At 46.7% G+C, this 17012-nt stretch overlaps 1 protein-coding gene across 2 annotated transcripts in view; it reads right to left on the bottom strand.

The window, feature by feature from the left end:
- Positions 1 to 2822: 2822 nt before the first annotated feature.
- The window catches only part of LOC139047535 (probable glutamate receptor), a 106166-nt gene continuing 91976 nt past the window's right edge, over positions 2823 to 17012 (bottom strand). For both annotated transcript variants that reach the window (XM_070521363.1, XM_070521362.1), the window contains exons 12-13: positions 15940 to 16080; positions 2823 to 3341 (exon numbers count right to left, since the gene is read on the bottom strand). In XM_070521363.1, the coding sequence (XP_070377464.1) occupies positions 2951 to 3341; positions 15940 to 16080 (532 nt within the window). In that variant the 3' untranslated portion in view covers positions 2823 to 2950. The remainder of the gene's footprint in view (positions 3342 to 15939; positions 16081 to 17012) is intronic.

Raw genomic sequence — 17012 nt, 5'->3', positions numbered from 1 at the left:
TTATGAAGTCCCTGAAGCCGCAACGACATACCGGTGCAAAGGGTTCGGTGCACAATCTTTAATAACACGTAGCTTGGAGGTTTTAAAGCTTGTAATCAACTTCTACTTAGACTCAACGCTCGTGGTGTCCGAATGATGGTTTCATGCACCAAACGTGTTTGCGTAGACAGAATCGTAAAACAAAACTAAGGGTAACTATAACATTTAGAGAAATAGAGCTCAAAAAAACAACTTATCAGTCTAAACCGATTTAGTATTTCTCAGCAGCATAGTTGAAAACGTGTGAGCATCAAAATTTGTAAAAATTCTGCACTCATAAGAAAAAGGTAGGGTGGCGGCGATGGGCAAAAAGAGCATTTCATTAAACTTTGCCCCTGAGCAAACTTTAATGCTTTAGAAACTCACTTTATTAACGATTATTTGCCTTTGGACTGATAGGTAGGCCAGAATTCATAAATAACGCTGACATTTTCGGCGACTTTGTTGTTGCCAATACTAGCTACTTCTGGAGCATCTCTGAATATCGTTGGCAGAAGCAAGTAACGCTGGCATGACGACTAGCGCTCCCACACAAGGGCGACACAGTGCTATCATATTTTGTAAATGCGAAGCATTTCTTCGCCTACTCGAAGCCAAGGGTCAAACGTGGGGCAATCTAAGGTCACAGATTTTGTCGCCGATGCGCGCACTCCCATAAAACCGCTCCTTGGCCGCAATAGGCTCGGTCTCTGCTTACGCCATGTGCATGCGCGCACTTTTCCACACGCCCATTCACACACCACTACTGGCTTCGTGTTCCACTCGCCGACACGGATATGCGCGCAACAAATAAACATAGCTTCTTGCGTGTAAGGTTCTACCACAGTTACAACGATGGGCCCTTGAACGGATCAATAGAAAGAGGAGCATAAGTAGGCAAACAGTGCAGAGACTACAGAGGCATATGATGAGTAACAAAGCGGCGAGGCAGCATGCGAAGCGATAGCACGACGAGATACGAGCGGTGATGGAGCGCAAACGAGAATAGAAGCGACGCGCGATCGTACGACAGCGGCGCACCAAGCGAACTGCCTCTGAACATGCCGCCGAGACCATGCAAAGCCCATTGGAGAACTGCCATCCCACTTGCATGACGCAAACGCCTACTTTCAAAAGAATTTCCTCGAAGATGAATTTGGCCACGCGTCTAGCGCACGCCGATCGTACGTCGTCAGTTCGCGGCGGCCCGTGCATGTGGGGGTCCTCGAGCGGGCGTGTCCCCAGTAGGACGTGAGTTCATTCGGGCTTTGCACCACGCGCAGGGTAGAAATGTTTTGCATTGAACCTAAATTATCATCGAGGATAGTTTCTGCGGCCTTTTTATTGCAATACCTATTATGTGGACACTAAAGGCGCATTCATGCCGTCGCCATGATCTTCCGTATAAATTCCAAGGCAGACAATATCTTCGCCGCGCGCCATATGCTGCATTTGCGACCGAAAGCGTGCGCGCGCGCAAGGGTGGTAAGCGGGGAGGAAGCGCGCCGTCTTTCGTCGCGCGCAGAGCACGGGGAGAGGCAATGGAGGGGGGAAGAGCGCTCTACTCCAGCGGCTTCTGCGTATGGCGTGGACACGCATGATTTATCTTGAAAGCGATCTGCGAGGAGTACTGAGTGTAGGCGTATCGATAGCTTTGTGCGTCTTGCATTCTTGCCGCTTAGTCCGCGTTCAAGCCGAGACGCATCACGAACGTCAATTCACTCGCTACTGCTGCCGCGCTTTCTCACTCCATCGTTTTTGGACAACGAATGCTCGAGGTTACCGAGTGAGATGTGTCCATAGCTTCTTGTGCGCGTGTGACACCATACACGTTGATTTAGTTAGTAAGCAAATATTTACATGTTTATGTGGCCGGTGAAACAACAATCTTTACTTCCTATAGCTGTTTTCTTGCATCACCTTCATTTTTTATGTGTGCTTACTTTCTCACACCACATCATCTTTCGACATCCAAAAGCTTTTCCCAATTTCAAACAATTTTTTTTGAATCTTGACGGAAGTTCACAAAACTGTAAAACAAAATCAAATTCGTAAACATTACGAGAAACGTCGGCAGATCCCACGCCCTGTGGGAATCGATGTTATGCGAAGCAGTGTGCTGGGAGCCTACCAAGGTAACGAAACAACCATCAGAGCCCCAAGACGTGCGGCTGTTTCATGACCTACATGACACGCATGTCATGACATTCATGTCATGAGCTATCATTTATGTTCGTTCTACGCTCTTGTTATACTGTGTCAATTTGGGTACATATAAAGGCGTAGGCGGGTGTTTCATGACGTACATGACATGCATATCATGACATTCATGTCACGACCTATTATTTATCTTCATCATACACTCTTGTCATACTATGTCAATTTTCGTACCTACTACGTTAACGAAGCGACCGTGAGAGAGTCAAGACGTAGGATACTGTTTCATGACCTACATGACACGCATATAATGGCATTTATGTCATGACTCATCATTTATGTTCGTCGCACACTCTTGAAACTATGCCAATTTCGGTACCTACCAACTTAGTGAAACGACCATGAGACCTACAGGTCCTAGGCGGCTGTTTCATGGCATATATGACACAGATACCAGGATATTCATCTCACAACCAATCATTTATGTTTGGCATACACTATTGCCATACTATGCCAATTTTGGTGCATACCAAGGTAACGAAACGATCATGACAGCACCAAGACGTCGGCGGCTAGATAGATACATAGATACTGTCAAAGTGGGAAGTGTTCGCCAAGAAACGTTTCGCACGTAAAACACGGGAGAGCTGGCAGGTATGTTTGGTAGTGCTTCCTCGAAGGTAAAATTATTAGTCACGGCAGAAACCAAGCATCATTTATGCAGCCGCAAGGGTGCTAAGACGTCTAGCGTATACGAAATTCATTGCCTGCTTGCTTATGGCCTGTCTCCCATCGTAAGCTCTGGCTTGGCTTGAGCCATTGGAATCCCCAGACGGGACGCAGTTCGCTCGCTAAGGCGTCGTTGCATCGCGCTGCTGTAGCGGGCGTGCCGGACACTCAGCCATCGCGGCCCTCGCAGCCGGCTTGTCCGAACCCAGGCGAGCTCCAGCAGCAGCGCGGCAAGCCCCAGCGCGTATCCCACGGCCAGCAGCCAGGCGGGCCCGACGAAGTCAATGATGTTTAGCGCCCCCTGGTCACTTGGCGTCTTCCACACGTCCGCGTCGTAGTTGGCGAAGGTGTCCGGGTCCAGGTATGGGGGCAGCGTAAACCGGAGCGCGTCGCTCATCCACCGAAGAGTGTGGCCCGTCTCGAACAGGGCGCGGCTCCTGCGCGCAAGAATGTAGCGCGCACCAATCTCGCGTTTGAGGATACGGCACGCCACCGTCTTATTGTTTAGCATTTATTACAGGCTGAGGCGATTGAAAATGTTTCCAGTAAACTCGTACTTATATAGTCGACACACTGTTTACAACACGTATTTTGCCGTTACGTGGTGCTGACAATAACGGAAGGATTTCAGTGAAAGTTCCTGCCGTGAAAGATGTCAAAGTACAAATCTCGGCATGAGCTTCGATCACTTAGAGTTTCATATGCATACCTCAATATGTCGACACCTAGCGGTATTAATTTCCGTTTCCGCTTTTTTTTTCCATGGGGCCATATTGCAATGCAACCGTTGGGGCAGAAGTCAAGCACATAATGTCGTGCTTAGCAGCAAAATGTCGCAGCCGGTGTTGACAGGGTGACTGAGCGAGACAATCCATCCTTGAAGCTCGACCAATTTAGCAATATATTTACGATTGTCTCTTGGTAAATTAGGCAATATCGCAGCCAGAATTTCTAGACCCAATTTGAAGCGTCATCCCGTAAGCAGGCCTCCTTTCGAAGATAATATTTTTATCCAGGTCGCGTGCAAAACCCCTGCACTCAAGCTCGGTACAAGAGCGTTCATGTATTCCGTTTTCAACAGAATGCAGCCCGCGTAACCGATATTCAAACTAGCAGAGCTCGTAGAGTTGATTCAGAGCAGCAGAGCGGTGAATAATCTGAGCCACCACTGCGAGTCATGTTCCGTTTAGGTTTCCAGCGCCCGCGTCTGCCATCTTGTGTGAAGGAAGATGTGCGGAGAACACCTGCGAAATATCCCGTATCCGCTCCACCAGTTGCCGGTGTTCGGTAAAGCGCATTGTGATATACGGGGTAGTTATTTTTACGTTTTCGTGGAAGTTACATAAACCACCTGTGGCAGATAGCATAATTCTCTCCTTGAGCTGGAATATTCCTAGAGGTAGACGTAACTAGCACGAGAAATCGAAATACATGTTGCCGTGTCGCTATTTCTGCCACTTGCACCTAGGCGACGACAAAGGCAATGACAGGGCCGTTCGAGAGTCCGAGCACGATAAAAAATGACAAAGACGTTCTGTTGTGCTGACCTGCATGCTGCACGTCCATTTCGAGTACGGCGCAGTACTGCTACTTGCCGCGATAAAACCCCTGTGCTGTGTGGCCTGCGACAATGGTGGAAATGTGGGGCGCCATCGCCACATGAGTGATACCCCTTCGAGCAGCCCTGCATCCAGCCCCACAAGACACCCACGCGTCGAGACACCTGTACACCGCACGAGCCGCCACCTGCAAGGTTTCAGCCCAGAATTTGGTCTCTTGCAAAGATTATTTCTTTCAACGGCCACCCCAACTTCAGAAATGGCACTTTCAAGCAGCCCAACCCATACTCTTAAAAAAGTTTACACCCTTTGGGTTGTATTTTGTCCCACAACATATTCGTCTTCTGTCTTGCCCGCGTTTTCTTTCTTTAACGCTGCGAGCCCGTCACTTCCTAGTGACGAACGGTTTGCGCGTTATACGCTTGACACAGCACTCTCCACAGGAAAGTAGCAAGCGCCGACTTTTATAGAAAGTAAACGCAAGCAAGGCACACGACGGTTATTGTTGGGAAACAAGATAAGCCCCCAACGGGTGTAAACGTTTTTAAGAGTGCAGATAACGGTCCGATAACTTCGGATCCCCGACCCTTTTCAAGCAGGACCAACATGTAGCCCGCTGCAGATCAGCGACGACTGTGTAAAGACACCGCCCATGGCACAGAACCCCAACGCCGACCTTTACGTGTTATCGACGACGACGTGTGCACACCGCTGCGCTCATGCAGACTTGCTTTCGTCAGTTGCGGCGCACAGTGTAAAGAAGACGCAGTAGCGGTACATGTAACTGTCCTTCTATTCCGCCAAGGTGTGGCCATCGCCGGTGGCATCGTCAGGTTAGTCGACGGGTGTGCGCAGGTTCTCTTGACAAATTTCACAAACGACATACGTACATCAGTAAAGGCACCACTGTCGCATACCTAGATCAAATCGACTGCTCAAGACTGTTGAGCCATGAGGAGAACCCAAAGCTACAACGCAAGGTACCTCCGCTGTTAACATTGGTCCGGGCTTAACGCCTACAGAACGACACCTTTTTTATGGAACTGCTCGAATGAGTACCGATCATGAGGCGATGGTACGCCGCACCCCAACAAATGTGCTAGTCACAAAATACTGGGTCGTTATTGCGCAGCAAGTAGCAGTACCTCGCCGTACTCGAAAAGGACATGCTGGATGCAGGTCAGCACGAAAGAACGTCTTTGTCTTCTTTTTATCGTGCTCGTACTCTCGAGAGGCCCGGTCGCCCTCCTTGTTGTCGCCACTGCTCGAAACGTTTAAGGAGTGCTTCTCCTTTACGTCGTGAGTAGGTGAAACGCCGCTGACAAAGCACTGCATCATAACCGAGGAGACAGCAAGACCCATTCGACAGAACCCGTATCGTGTGGCTCGGAAAGAACGTGACACAATCCAGCAGCAGGTCGAGAAGATGCTACAGGATGATATAATCCAGCCACAAAACAGCACTTGGGCATCACCCCAGCGCTTGCAAGAAATAAAGATGGTACGTTGAGGTGTTGCGGTGATTCTCACAAGTTGTATCACGTTACCAAGAAAGATATTTATCCGTTGCCCCGCAGCGATGACTTTTTGAAGAGGCTACGCCATGCGCGTTACTTGTCGTCTATGGACCTTAAAAGTGGATACTGGCATATAGAGGTGAATGAGTGCGATCGAGAGAAGACTGCTTTTATGACGCCTAGTGGGTTTTACGAATTGAAGGATCCACGCTTCAAACGCTCATGGATATTGTCCTATCCAGTCTAAAATGGAAGAATTTCCTGGCGCACGTCGACGACGCAATTGTTTCTGTTCTGCCACTTTTGAAAAACCTTTAAACCGGCTGCTGTCAGTTCTTCGAGTCATTACATCTAAGGATCATACACTGTAACCAAAAAAATGCCACTTGGTTTGAAGAACTTCAGTTCCTAGTTGATGTCCTCAGTCAAGGCGGTGCTAGCTCACCCTAACCCGGATAAATAGCAGCCGTCGCAATGTTCCCACCGCATACGGATTAAAGTCAGTCAGGCGCTTCGTGGGTCTCTGCGCCTATAACAGGCAATTTATCGCGGATTTTGCACACCTCGCCTCTCCGCTCACCCACCTCACAAGAGAAGACGTTGCTTTTGTATGGGGACAAGAGCAAGAAGCGGCATTCAACGAGTTACGGCAGCGTCTACAAGCTCTGCCTGTGCTCGCTCACTTTGATGACGATGCATCAACAGCGATCTACACAGATGCAAGCAACGTGAGTCTTGGCACTGTTCTCGTTCAGTGGCAAAGTGGTGCCGAAAGAGTAGTTGCCTATGCCAGCAGAACATTTTCACGTGGTGAGTATAATGACTCAACCATGGAGAAGGAATGTCTGGCTATCGTATAGGCTGTCGCGAAGTTTCGCCCATACTTATACGGCCGCGCTTTTCAAGTTGTAAGCGACGATCATTCCGTTTGTTGGTTGACCAATCTGAACGATCCTTCTGGCTGTTTGGTATGCTGGAGCATACGGCTTCAAGAATACGACATGGCAACAGTCTACAATCGGGAAGACAGCACTTAGATGCCGTCTGCCTCTCGGGATCACCGATCGTGCTGCCAAGCGCAGACGAGGAAGAATACGCAGGTTTTTTAGGAGTTGTTGATGCGGTCGTCATCTCTCGGTAACAGGAAGACGATCGGGAGCTCAACTGATTCATATAGTTCTTCAAAGGGCGAGCTACGACTGTGTCGAGATTATTTTCGAAGAGTCTACCTTCATTCTGTTTGCGTAATGGAAGTATATACAGGAAAAACTTCTCTTCAATAGGGAAGAGCTATCTGCTAGCAGTTCTCGAATACTTCTGCCAGGACATCTTGCAAGCCTGCCATAACGAGGCCACCTCGGGCCACCTTGGTTACACGCCAACATTGCCACTAATCAAAGAAAGATACTACTGGCCAAGGCTCGCAGCAGAGGTGAAACATTACGTGAGAACTTGCCTTCAGTGCCAGCGATGCAAAGTGCCACCGACTTAACCCGCTGGGCTATTGCAGTCCGTTGCAGTACCGGAAACGCCGTTTGCTCAAATTGGATTAGAGCTTCTTGGCCCCTTTCCTGTATCTGACACTGGCAACGGATGGGTCACAGTCGCGACGGGCTACCTCACCCGATACGCGGAAACCAAAGCGATTCCGAGCGGCACTGCAGCGGAAGCGGCCCGATTCTTTTTCGAGAACATTATCACGTGACACTGTGCTCTGACGTTTGTCATAACCGACAAAAGATCTGCATTCAGAGCTCAGCTTTTGTGCATTGTGCTCACGCTCAGTGGCACAGCGCATGCGATGACGACGGCCTATCACTCACAAAGGAGTGAGCGTACAGAACGCCTCAACAAGACTACCGCAGACATGCTTTGCATGTACGTGGATGTGGAGCCCAAGAATCGGGACAAAATCTCCCGTACGTCACATTCGCATATAGTACGGCACTCCAGCAAACAACCAAAATGGCACCGTTTGGTTTGACCTACATGAAGCGGTATGAGCCTTCGAATAGAAGATGAAGAAGCGCGGGGACCGGGGGGACAGAAGAAGAGAAGAGAGAAGTGAGAAATAAATGTAGACGAGATGGACGCCAGTTCCACAGCAACGCTTTAAGTCTACTGTGTCCTTTAACTAGGAACGCTACAATATTTTGGCGCAGCCGACAACTGACTCCAACATGTGGGTGACATTTTTCCTCGAGGAGACCTCCGCAGAGATCATCTTTTCGAGATACCAAGCTCAAGACGAACCAGCGGTGGAACTACCTCGCGAACTCAACTCGGCAGACCTCGTGAACCTGGTTTTAGAGAAGGCTTCCATAGACATTGCTGAACTACGTCGGAAGGGTGCGGTGAAAGTGAACTTGCGTCTGGCGATCTTCGACGAATTAGTTCTTGAACCCATGCGTCGAAAGGACACTGCATCACGGTCTTCGACAGAAGAGGTGAGCCTCGTTTTGAAAGCTCTTCAGCTACAACAAGAACAGATGGCGCAACAAAACCAACTGGTGACGTCACTTATAAGCTCTCTAAACGCTGAGAAGCCGGCGACTCAATTTGTCGAACCCGATACTTTCGACGGCAAGTCTTCAAGCCCAGAAAGTTGGCTTGAATTCTATGAATATGCCGCTGGGAAGAACAAATGGCACTCTAATGAGGACAAAATTACCAACATGCGTAGTTATTTAAGAGGTGTTGCACGTAAGTGGTACGATCTGCACATTATTGAAGATGTTGGCAACTCTTGGCACCAGTGGAAGGAAAAATTCTTGAAGACATTCCGAAGCAACCCAGTGCAAAGATGGGACGCCGCGCTCAATTTCAAATTCACGCAGGGCTCCCCCGTCGAGTATTTCTTTGAAAAACGCCGCCTTTTAAAGCTGGCCGAGCCTATGCTTCCTCCTTCTGCCATAGTAGCTCTAATAATGCACGGATTGCCCGCGGAAGTCCTGAAGATAGCGCAAGCACGATCACCTAAAACTATAGACGGGCTCTTGGAGTGCCTTCACGACATACCATCTATTTCAGACGAAAATATACCCGCTGGCTCAAGCAGTCGCTTCAGACGGACCGGCGCGGATTGGTCAAGCCGTAATCCGCGAGAACCGAGCCGCCTTGCAGGCAGTACAGAGAGCTTGGGTTGGCGTGCTCCCAGAGGTCGAGTGAATAACGTCGACAACGACCCTGTCCCCATACTTTCAGACGCTCAAGAGTCTCCGACAACAAAAAACTAATAAACAAGGGTGATCAGTCCGACCCGATGACCACAACTGAGACTGTTTATTTAACTTGCTCTAGCTTACTTCACATTCCTGTCAAAGTGGGAAATAGACATATGATGGCTTTGGTTGACAGCGGTGCTTCTGTGTCTATAATAAATGCCAAGCTGGTAGATTCAAGTCACCTGCATAGTGGAAGAGTACTACGGGTGCAAGGGTACGATGGAAAAGTGACAATGCATAATCAGTGGGCCTCAGTAAACATCGAGTTCCAAGGTCATGAAATAGAGAGTGACGTACTGGTGATAACGGGGGTGACGTACGACTTTCTGCTATCCAGACCAGACATAAAGAAACTAAAAATCAACGTATATTGGGACGATGCAGTTTTAGTGGAAGGACTATCAAGGGAAGAGACACAGCAAGATAGAAAAGATAACCTGCGAATTGTCAAGTGCGCGGAAGATATTGCAACGACCTACCCTGAACTGGTATGCGTAGGAAGCTATCCACAAGAGATGAAGTCGCACAAGGTGCCTTTCGAACTAACTGACAAGACCGTCATCCGAAAATCACCTTATAACATGTCACGAGAACGTAAGATATGGTTGAAGAAAGAATTGCAGGAGATGCTAGACGCCGATATAATCCGGCCTTCGGTGTCACCCTTCGCTTCTCCCATAACTATTGCGCCGAAGGAAGATGGAACTTTCCGACTGTGCACAGATTACAGGGTTCTCAATCGCCAAACAGACCTTATACCATTTCCCATGCCGAAGATAGACACGATTATAGATGAGACAGGTGGTTGCCGGATTTTTTCACGCATTGACTTGTGCAAAGGTTTCTGGCAGATCCCGCTAACCGAAGAAACAAAAATGTACACTGCTTTTATCACGCCCTTTGATCTGTACGAGTATAACCGGCTTCCTTTCGGCTGGAAAAACTCGCCAGCATGGTTCCAGAAGATTATGAACGAAGTCCTGAAGCCTTTTCTGGGTGTCTTTTGTAACGTGTACATAGACGATATTATCGTCTTCTCCAAAACAGAGGCTGAACATCAGGAACACCTTTCTCAGGTATTAAATGCCTTGAGCTTGGCACAACTCAAGGTTAATTTTAAGAAAAGTGCATTCTTTCAAAGAAAAGTTGTGTTTCTTGGAAGAGTATTTGATGGGACTACCAAAAGCACGAAACAAGAGTCCGTCGAGAGAATATCCCAACTGGTTAAACCGTATGACGTCCACTCATTGCGTGTATTTTTGGGATTAGCAGGACATTTCAGACCTTTCATAAAAGACTTTGCTATAAAAACAAGATGCCTCACGCGCCTAACGCAGAAAGAAGTTCCATTTGAGTGGGATGAGGAATGTGAGAGAGTCTACCGTGATCTGGTGCACAGAATCTCTGCTGACCCTATTCTACGCATACCAGATTTCACTTTACCCTTTGAACTGAATACCGACGCCTCACATTATGGAACAGGTGCAGTCTTGTACCAGAAATGTCCAGAAGCATCCGGCCGAGAAAAGCGACATGTAGTAGGCTACTACAGCTACACCCTCAAGCCACCTGAAGTCAACTACACCACTACTGAAAAGGAAGCTCTTGCTGTCCTTAAAGCAATTCAGTACTTCCGTACGTACCTAGAAGGTGCGAAGTTTACTTTGTTCACGGATCACCAGGCACTCACTCATCTCTTGAATATGACCCAACCTAAGGGACGTATCGCCAGATGGGTGAACTACTTGCAGCAGTTTGATTTCACCATCTCCCACAGACCTGGACCCCTTTTGACTGATGCAGATGCATTGTCTCGACTGATGATACAGGCCAATAAAGAACAATCGGAAGAAATCAATGAAGTAAAATTGTGGGAAGGCACTGAACAGTTAATTTTTATGGCAGGTCGCTATCAAGTCCCGCCAACGCTGGTTCCCAAGGTGCTTTATTTGTACCACGATAGCCCAGAATCTGGAGGACACGACGGATTTTGGCGCACATACAACAAGCTAGTCAAGAGATTTACGTGGCCTCACATGAAAGAAGACGTCAATCAATACGTTCGTTCATGCCACATTTGTCAAGTCAACAAAGTGAAATACAAGCAGCCTACAGACGCCATGATAATACCTTGCCACTCGAACGTGCCTTTTGAAGTTATACACCTGGATTTTGCCGAGCTAAATAAGAAACGAGAAGGAGTCCGAAAAACGCAAGCTTTTCTTCTGGCCATAGATGAGTGCACCAGGATGGTCGCGGCACGGGCAGGACAAGAAGATGCGAATAGTGTCATCGCCCTCCTCAAACGGGATATGTTTAGGACAACCAGAAAGATCGTATGTGACAACGGACCAGCGTTCAAGAGTGAAAAATTAGCAAGATGGGCTCGAGACCACAATATATCAATCAAATTCTGTGCACCATACCATCCCGCGGCGAATGGGCTTGCAGAGCGTGCTATACGAGATGTGAAGCAATACATCAGGATGTACGATAGTTTCCCTGGTGGATGGAAATGCTCTTTAGAAGCAGCTGTAAGACATCACAATCGCTCCTACACCAGTGGCTTGGGATGCAGCCCGCAGTTCGCTTCTTCAGGAGAGACCCCTATTCTTCAAGCGGACCTTGAACTGGGGCTGTTAGACAATCTCAAGATCGTCGAGGAAAGGAAACAAAAATCACAGGAGGAGAGGTACCGTAAACGAATGAAAAAAAATTTTGACAAGAGACATTGCTCAGCTATCCCAGACATTCAAGTCACCGACCTCATCCTAGTTAGGAAAGGAGTAAGAGAATCCAGTGCCAAATTTTATGGTCCTTACTCTGTGACAAAGACAGCCACTCAGAAAGGAATATTGAAGACTGTGTGGTACATTGGTGAACGGGGCTCAGTTGAATGTGCTTCGATTGGAAACGTTTTCAAGTATTACCCCAGGAGGGGTTAGCAAAAGAAACCTGGAAGGGTGAAGCGGTATGAGCCTTCGAATAGAAGATGAAGAAGCGCGGGGACCGGGCGGACAGAAGAAGAGAAGAGAGAAGTGAGAAATAAATGTAGACGAGATGGACGCCAGTTCCACAGCAACGCTTTAAGTCTACTGTGTCCTTTAACTAGGAACGCTACACTACAGTCGTGAAGTCACAACTATGATTGATGCTACGCCACTTCATGACTGCAATTATTCAGACGACGACACCGCAGAATTCACTGAGCGCGCCCAGGAAGCACGACAGCTCGCGCGCGTCAGAATAACTACGCATCAAGAACGTGATGCCCCATACAATTTACGCCACCAATTCTTCGCTTATAGACCCGGGGAAAGGGTCTGGGTTTGGTATTTCGTACGACGCTGAGGCCTTTCTGAGAAACATCTACGCGGATACTTCGGACCATACAATGTTCCGCGCCATATTAGCGACGTGAATTAGGAGGTCGTGGGTGGCGGTTCATGCTGCCCCAAACGCCGTCAACAGGTGCCTGATGTAGCGGACGTGGTGCGGATGAAGCCGTATATCTCTGAATAATTTGGACACCGACAAGCTGTTTATGGAATCTAACGAGTACCATACGATGAGCATCGGGACGATGCTCACAAATGGGAGGGTAATGCCACGTTACTATTTGTGCCAACCACACCCTGGCAACGACAAAGACGACTTTTTTTTTTATTTGGCTCGAGACTAAGAGCCAGATAAAAGAAACAAGGACTTTCTTTTGTGCTGGCCTCCATCCTGCGCGTCCATTTCGAGTACGACACGGTGCTACTACTTGCCGCAATAAAGGCCCTTTGCTTTGTGACCAGCGACAATACCGAACTAGTCAATAAAAATTCACTAATTAACTTCTTAATTATTACCTATATGATACCTACAGCAATTTACGAATTGTAGGCGGTAAGTTACATTGTATCTAGCCACTTATAAGGACTGTTCCGAGAGTTGCGAATTTATTAATTGCTGTCCGGCGGGAAGTTATATTTTAATAAAGCTTGTACCGCCCTCAAATGTCCTACTTGGAGTGCCTGTTGGAAAGAGCAGCTTTTATACATGTACTTGTTTTGTTATGCACGTTTTGGAGAACTGATGTCGACTAGTTCTGACTATTTTCCCGGAGTGTCGAAATGAGCGAATCAGCGGAGCTGCATGTCAGCGTGAAATTCTGCGTGGAACATAGAAAAACTTTTACGGAAACATATGAGATAAGACAAACAGCTTTCGGAACTTCGAGTTCAGGGAATGCTGCAACACAGAAACTAGATATGTTTTACAGAAAGCCGTAATTCTATTGATGATGAGGACCATTCGGGAAGGGCATCGACTTCAAAAACTGGTTCCTCTTCAAGGTGAATGAAAACTTCAGAAGTGAATGAAATAATTCGTTTCAACTATCGCCTGGCAGTTCAGGAAACAGCTGAAGAAGTTGGCCTCTTAAAAACTTCATGCCATGTGATCCTAGCCTACATGTTAGCAATGCACGGCCTCGCAGCAAAATTTCTGTTGCGGCTTTTGTTAGATGAGCGAAAACACGCACTAGTGAAATTAAGCAAAATGCTTCCGGGTTGGGCTAGGTTGAATAAAAAATTCATGAAAAACATGATCACTGATGATGAGACATGAATTTATGGTTATGACGTAACAACAAAGCGTGTCACATCAGTGGACTAGACAATTTTAAGCCCGACCCAAAAAGGCACCACATGTTCTCCCGAATATGAAGGTCTTCCTCACAGTTTTCATTTATCTTAAGGTACGATTCACTCAATAAAGAATACTATCTGAAAGTTTTGTAACGCTTTCTGGAAGCGGCCACAGAAAAAAGCCGAATGCTTCGAACGAACAGTGCTGGATCTTTCATCGGAATAATGCACCCGTCCACAAATCATGGCTCATTAATTATTTTATTTATTTATTTATGGCACTCTCAAGGCCCGAAGGCATTACAGAGGGGAGTGGGAAAACGGGAAGTATAACAATAAAGTACGGGAAATAAACAATGCATTGTGTTAGTAATTACTAATTATACAATACTGTGTAGTATCTTGCCCAATATTTGTATGTACGACAGACAATGTAAACAAAGTAGCATCTTGATAATTCCTGTTAGTACAATGTTAACCAGTGTCGTCCTTAGTCGCTTGTAAGTACAGCAAGTAAATGAAATAACATGTTAGTAATGCCGAATTATACAATGTTAGCTAAAGCCTTACGAAACAGTTTGTTGTCGACAATAGATACAATTTCACAGGGAAGGTGGTTCCACTGTCGTGATGATCTGGGAAAGAAAGACTGACTGAAAGTGTTAGTGTTGCCTGTTTGAAGTCCGATCTTATGGCGATGATCGATGCGGCTCGATAGGTAATGAGGCTGAGAAATGAAGTTACTGTGAAGGGAGGAATGGTAATAAAATTTGTGAAACAGTGTCAAACGTGCTATTGTTCTGCGAGATGCAAGTGATGGAAGAGATAGATTGTCCTTCATTGATGTTACGCTAGCGGTGCGGTTATAATTTGAAAATATGAATCGGACTGAGTTATTTTGGACAAGCTCGAGTGAAGAAATAAGGTTTTCATGGTATGGGTCCCACACAGCTGCAGCGTATTCTAATTTAGGACGCACTAATGACTGGTAAGGTAGTAATTTTAGGAATAATGGTGCTTTGGAAAACTTGTGGCGTAAGTAACCGAGCATGCTATTAGCTTTACTTATTATGTACTCAATGTGAATGTTCCAGGTTGGTTTTGCTCTTATATGAACTCCTAAGTATTTGTATGAGTTAACGGGTTCTAGAGGAATTTTTTGGCCAAGAAATCGACGCCACTTTTTCCCCAATCTCTGTATTCACTTGGCTTAGTCCTTGCAGACTTACTTTTGTCCCCTAAACAGGAATCTGCTCTGAAATAGAATCGTTGTGAGTCCATACCACGCCATAAAGGAAAGTTCGCTACCCGAGCTGCGGAGCAATCTAAAATAAGCGTACCGTCAAGTGCTTCTTTCATGGCAGAAACGCTGGATTCGGTACGTCCACTCAAAATTGGACTATTATAACGTAAGTAAATGCAAGCACTTGAGCTTACAAAGATTATGAACTTCCTGGAGAAACCTCAATGTTTTGTCTTCTGCCGATGTCTTCTGCCGACTTATTAAATGACAATTATGTACTTCCCATTCTTTAGTTCAATAAAAGTTTTGTGAGCACTTTGAGAAACCGGTTTTGTAGTCATTTCGGTAATCGGAGGTTAAGCCTCAGCGACCCGTCAGACAACATACAGAACCTGCAGTGTAGTAGCACAATTCTCCTTTCGTTATTTTGTCATCGGAGTAGTTCAAAATGGGTGAGGGACGTGTAGGCGGTGGCGTTCTTCTTTTACCTTGCAGGTATTGTATGTAAATTAACTTACGACTCACCTCCCTGCGTCTTATTCGTAAGAAATAAAAGGTATGTCATAGTAAATAAACAAAGAACAAAAATTGCTTGCAGCGGAGATTAGATCACTGAGCGCTCAACATCAAATGATCCAGCCTGCTATGGCACTCCGACACTCTCTCCACGACTTATAGCATTGATGCCGTAGTAAATCTAGGCACGAGATTGGCCATTTAATTCGATTTTTTGAGTTCCTACTGACTGCTAAGACGAAATAGTCAAATAGTGGAAAAGACAAAATAGTCGCATTTTTCGTTTGTCGATAATAACGTATGCAGGTTCTCGTATACCGAGAGTTCCTGGACACAACATACCTGGCGGTGAAGGTCTCTCGAAGGGGGCATCCTTTCTGGAAGACGAACCCGCAGTACTCCACCCCCAAATGGTCTCTCACTACGCGCAGGTTATGCGCATCCTCCTCTCCAACAAGCCCTAGACCGGTCAGCAGGGACAGTCTGGCGACGCAAAGAGAGGAACAACACACAGCATGTACATAAACGCACATATTTGTGGTATCTACTTTGACAGACATGCAAAAGTATTCCTCGGAAAAGCCCAAATCCCAAACAGTGAAAGCCGCCCATGGACACACTATTTGAATTCCTTGGAGACAGTCGCACATCTAGTGCAAACTTCGCAGCCTCCAAAAGGCTTCTAGACATACGGAGTTCTCACTGGATTCACCAAGGTGGTGCAAAACATATTAGCATCCTTTGCATACACCTAGCAGGCGCCGGCCACTGCAAAAGTAGTGAAGTGTAGACGGTGCTTTTTATGTCTGCTATTTGTCCACGTTGGCTTGGAAAAAGACTATACTAGATCAATTGCCTCCTGTGCTGATCCACGTGTGGTTCTTGTTTGCTCATTCAATAATATGTGCCAGATAAGATTCCTGAATGGTCGATAGATTGCTGTTTTTTACTTCTGAGGTTTTGTGCGTGACTCGGCGTGAACAACCTGCATAAGGCAGGCTTGTTGTGAAAATAAACTTAGTTGTGAGTGGCGCCGGTCCTGTCATTTGTGTTCTTCCTGAGTCCTGGTCTTCTGCGCCTTGGCTTTACTACTTCAAGCAAATTTCTTGTCTGACTTTGTTATGAGCTTCTCCACAGTTCATCAAAACTGAGGGCTGGGAGACTTGGAAGGTTAAATCTTAAGAAAAAGCTGCACGAGAAAGTGCCCGTGTTCGTCGTTTCTCTCTTGCTCATTTACGTCCTAGTTTTTTTGTTAAGATTCTCCGCAGTATTGCTGACATTTTAGCACGCCCACAGCCCCGCCTGTGACTCCTGTACGTTCCAGGAAACTAACGCCTATTGCGGATCTGTTCTCGCTGCGACGTCGAAAGCCTCTGTCTTTGGTCAAATTTTAATCGACTGCACTTCATAACCTT

This window comes from Dermacentor albipictus, chromosome 7, assembly GCF_038994185.2.
Source record: "Dermacentor albipictus isolate Rhodes 1998 colony chromosome 7, USDA_Dalb.pri_finalv2, whole genome shotgun sequence".
Classification (NCBI taxonomy): domain Eukaryota; kingdom Metazoa; phylum Arthropoda; class Arachnida; order Ixodida; family Ixodidae; genus Dermacentor; species Dermacentor albipictus.
This window is presented reverse-complemented; position numbering and strand designations above follow the sequence as displayed.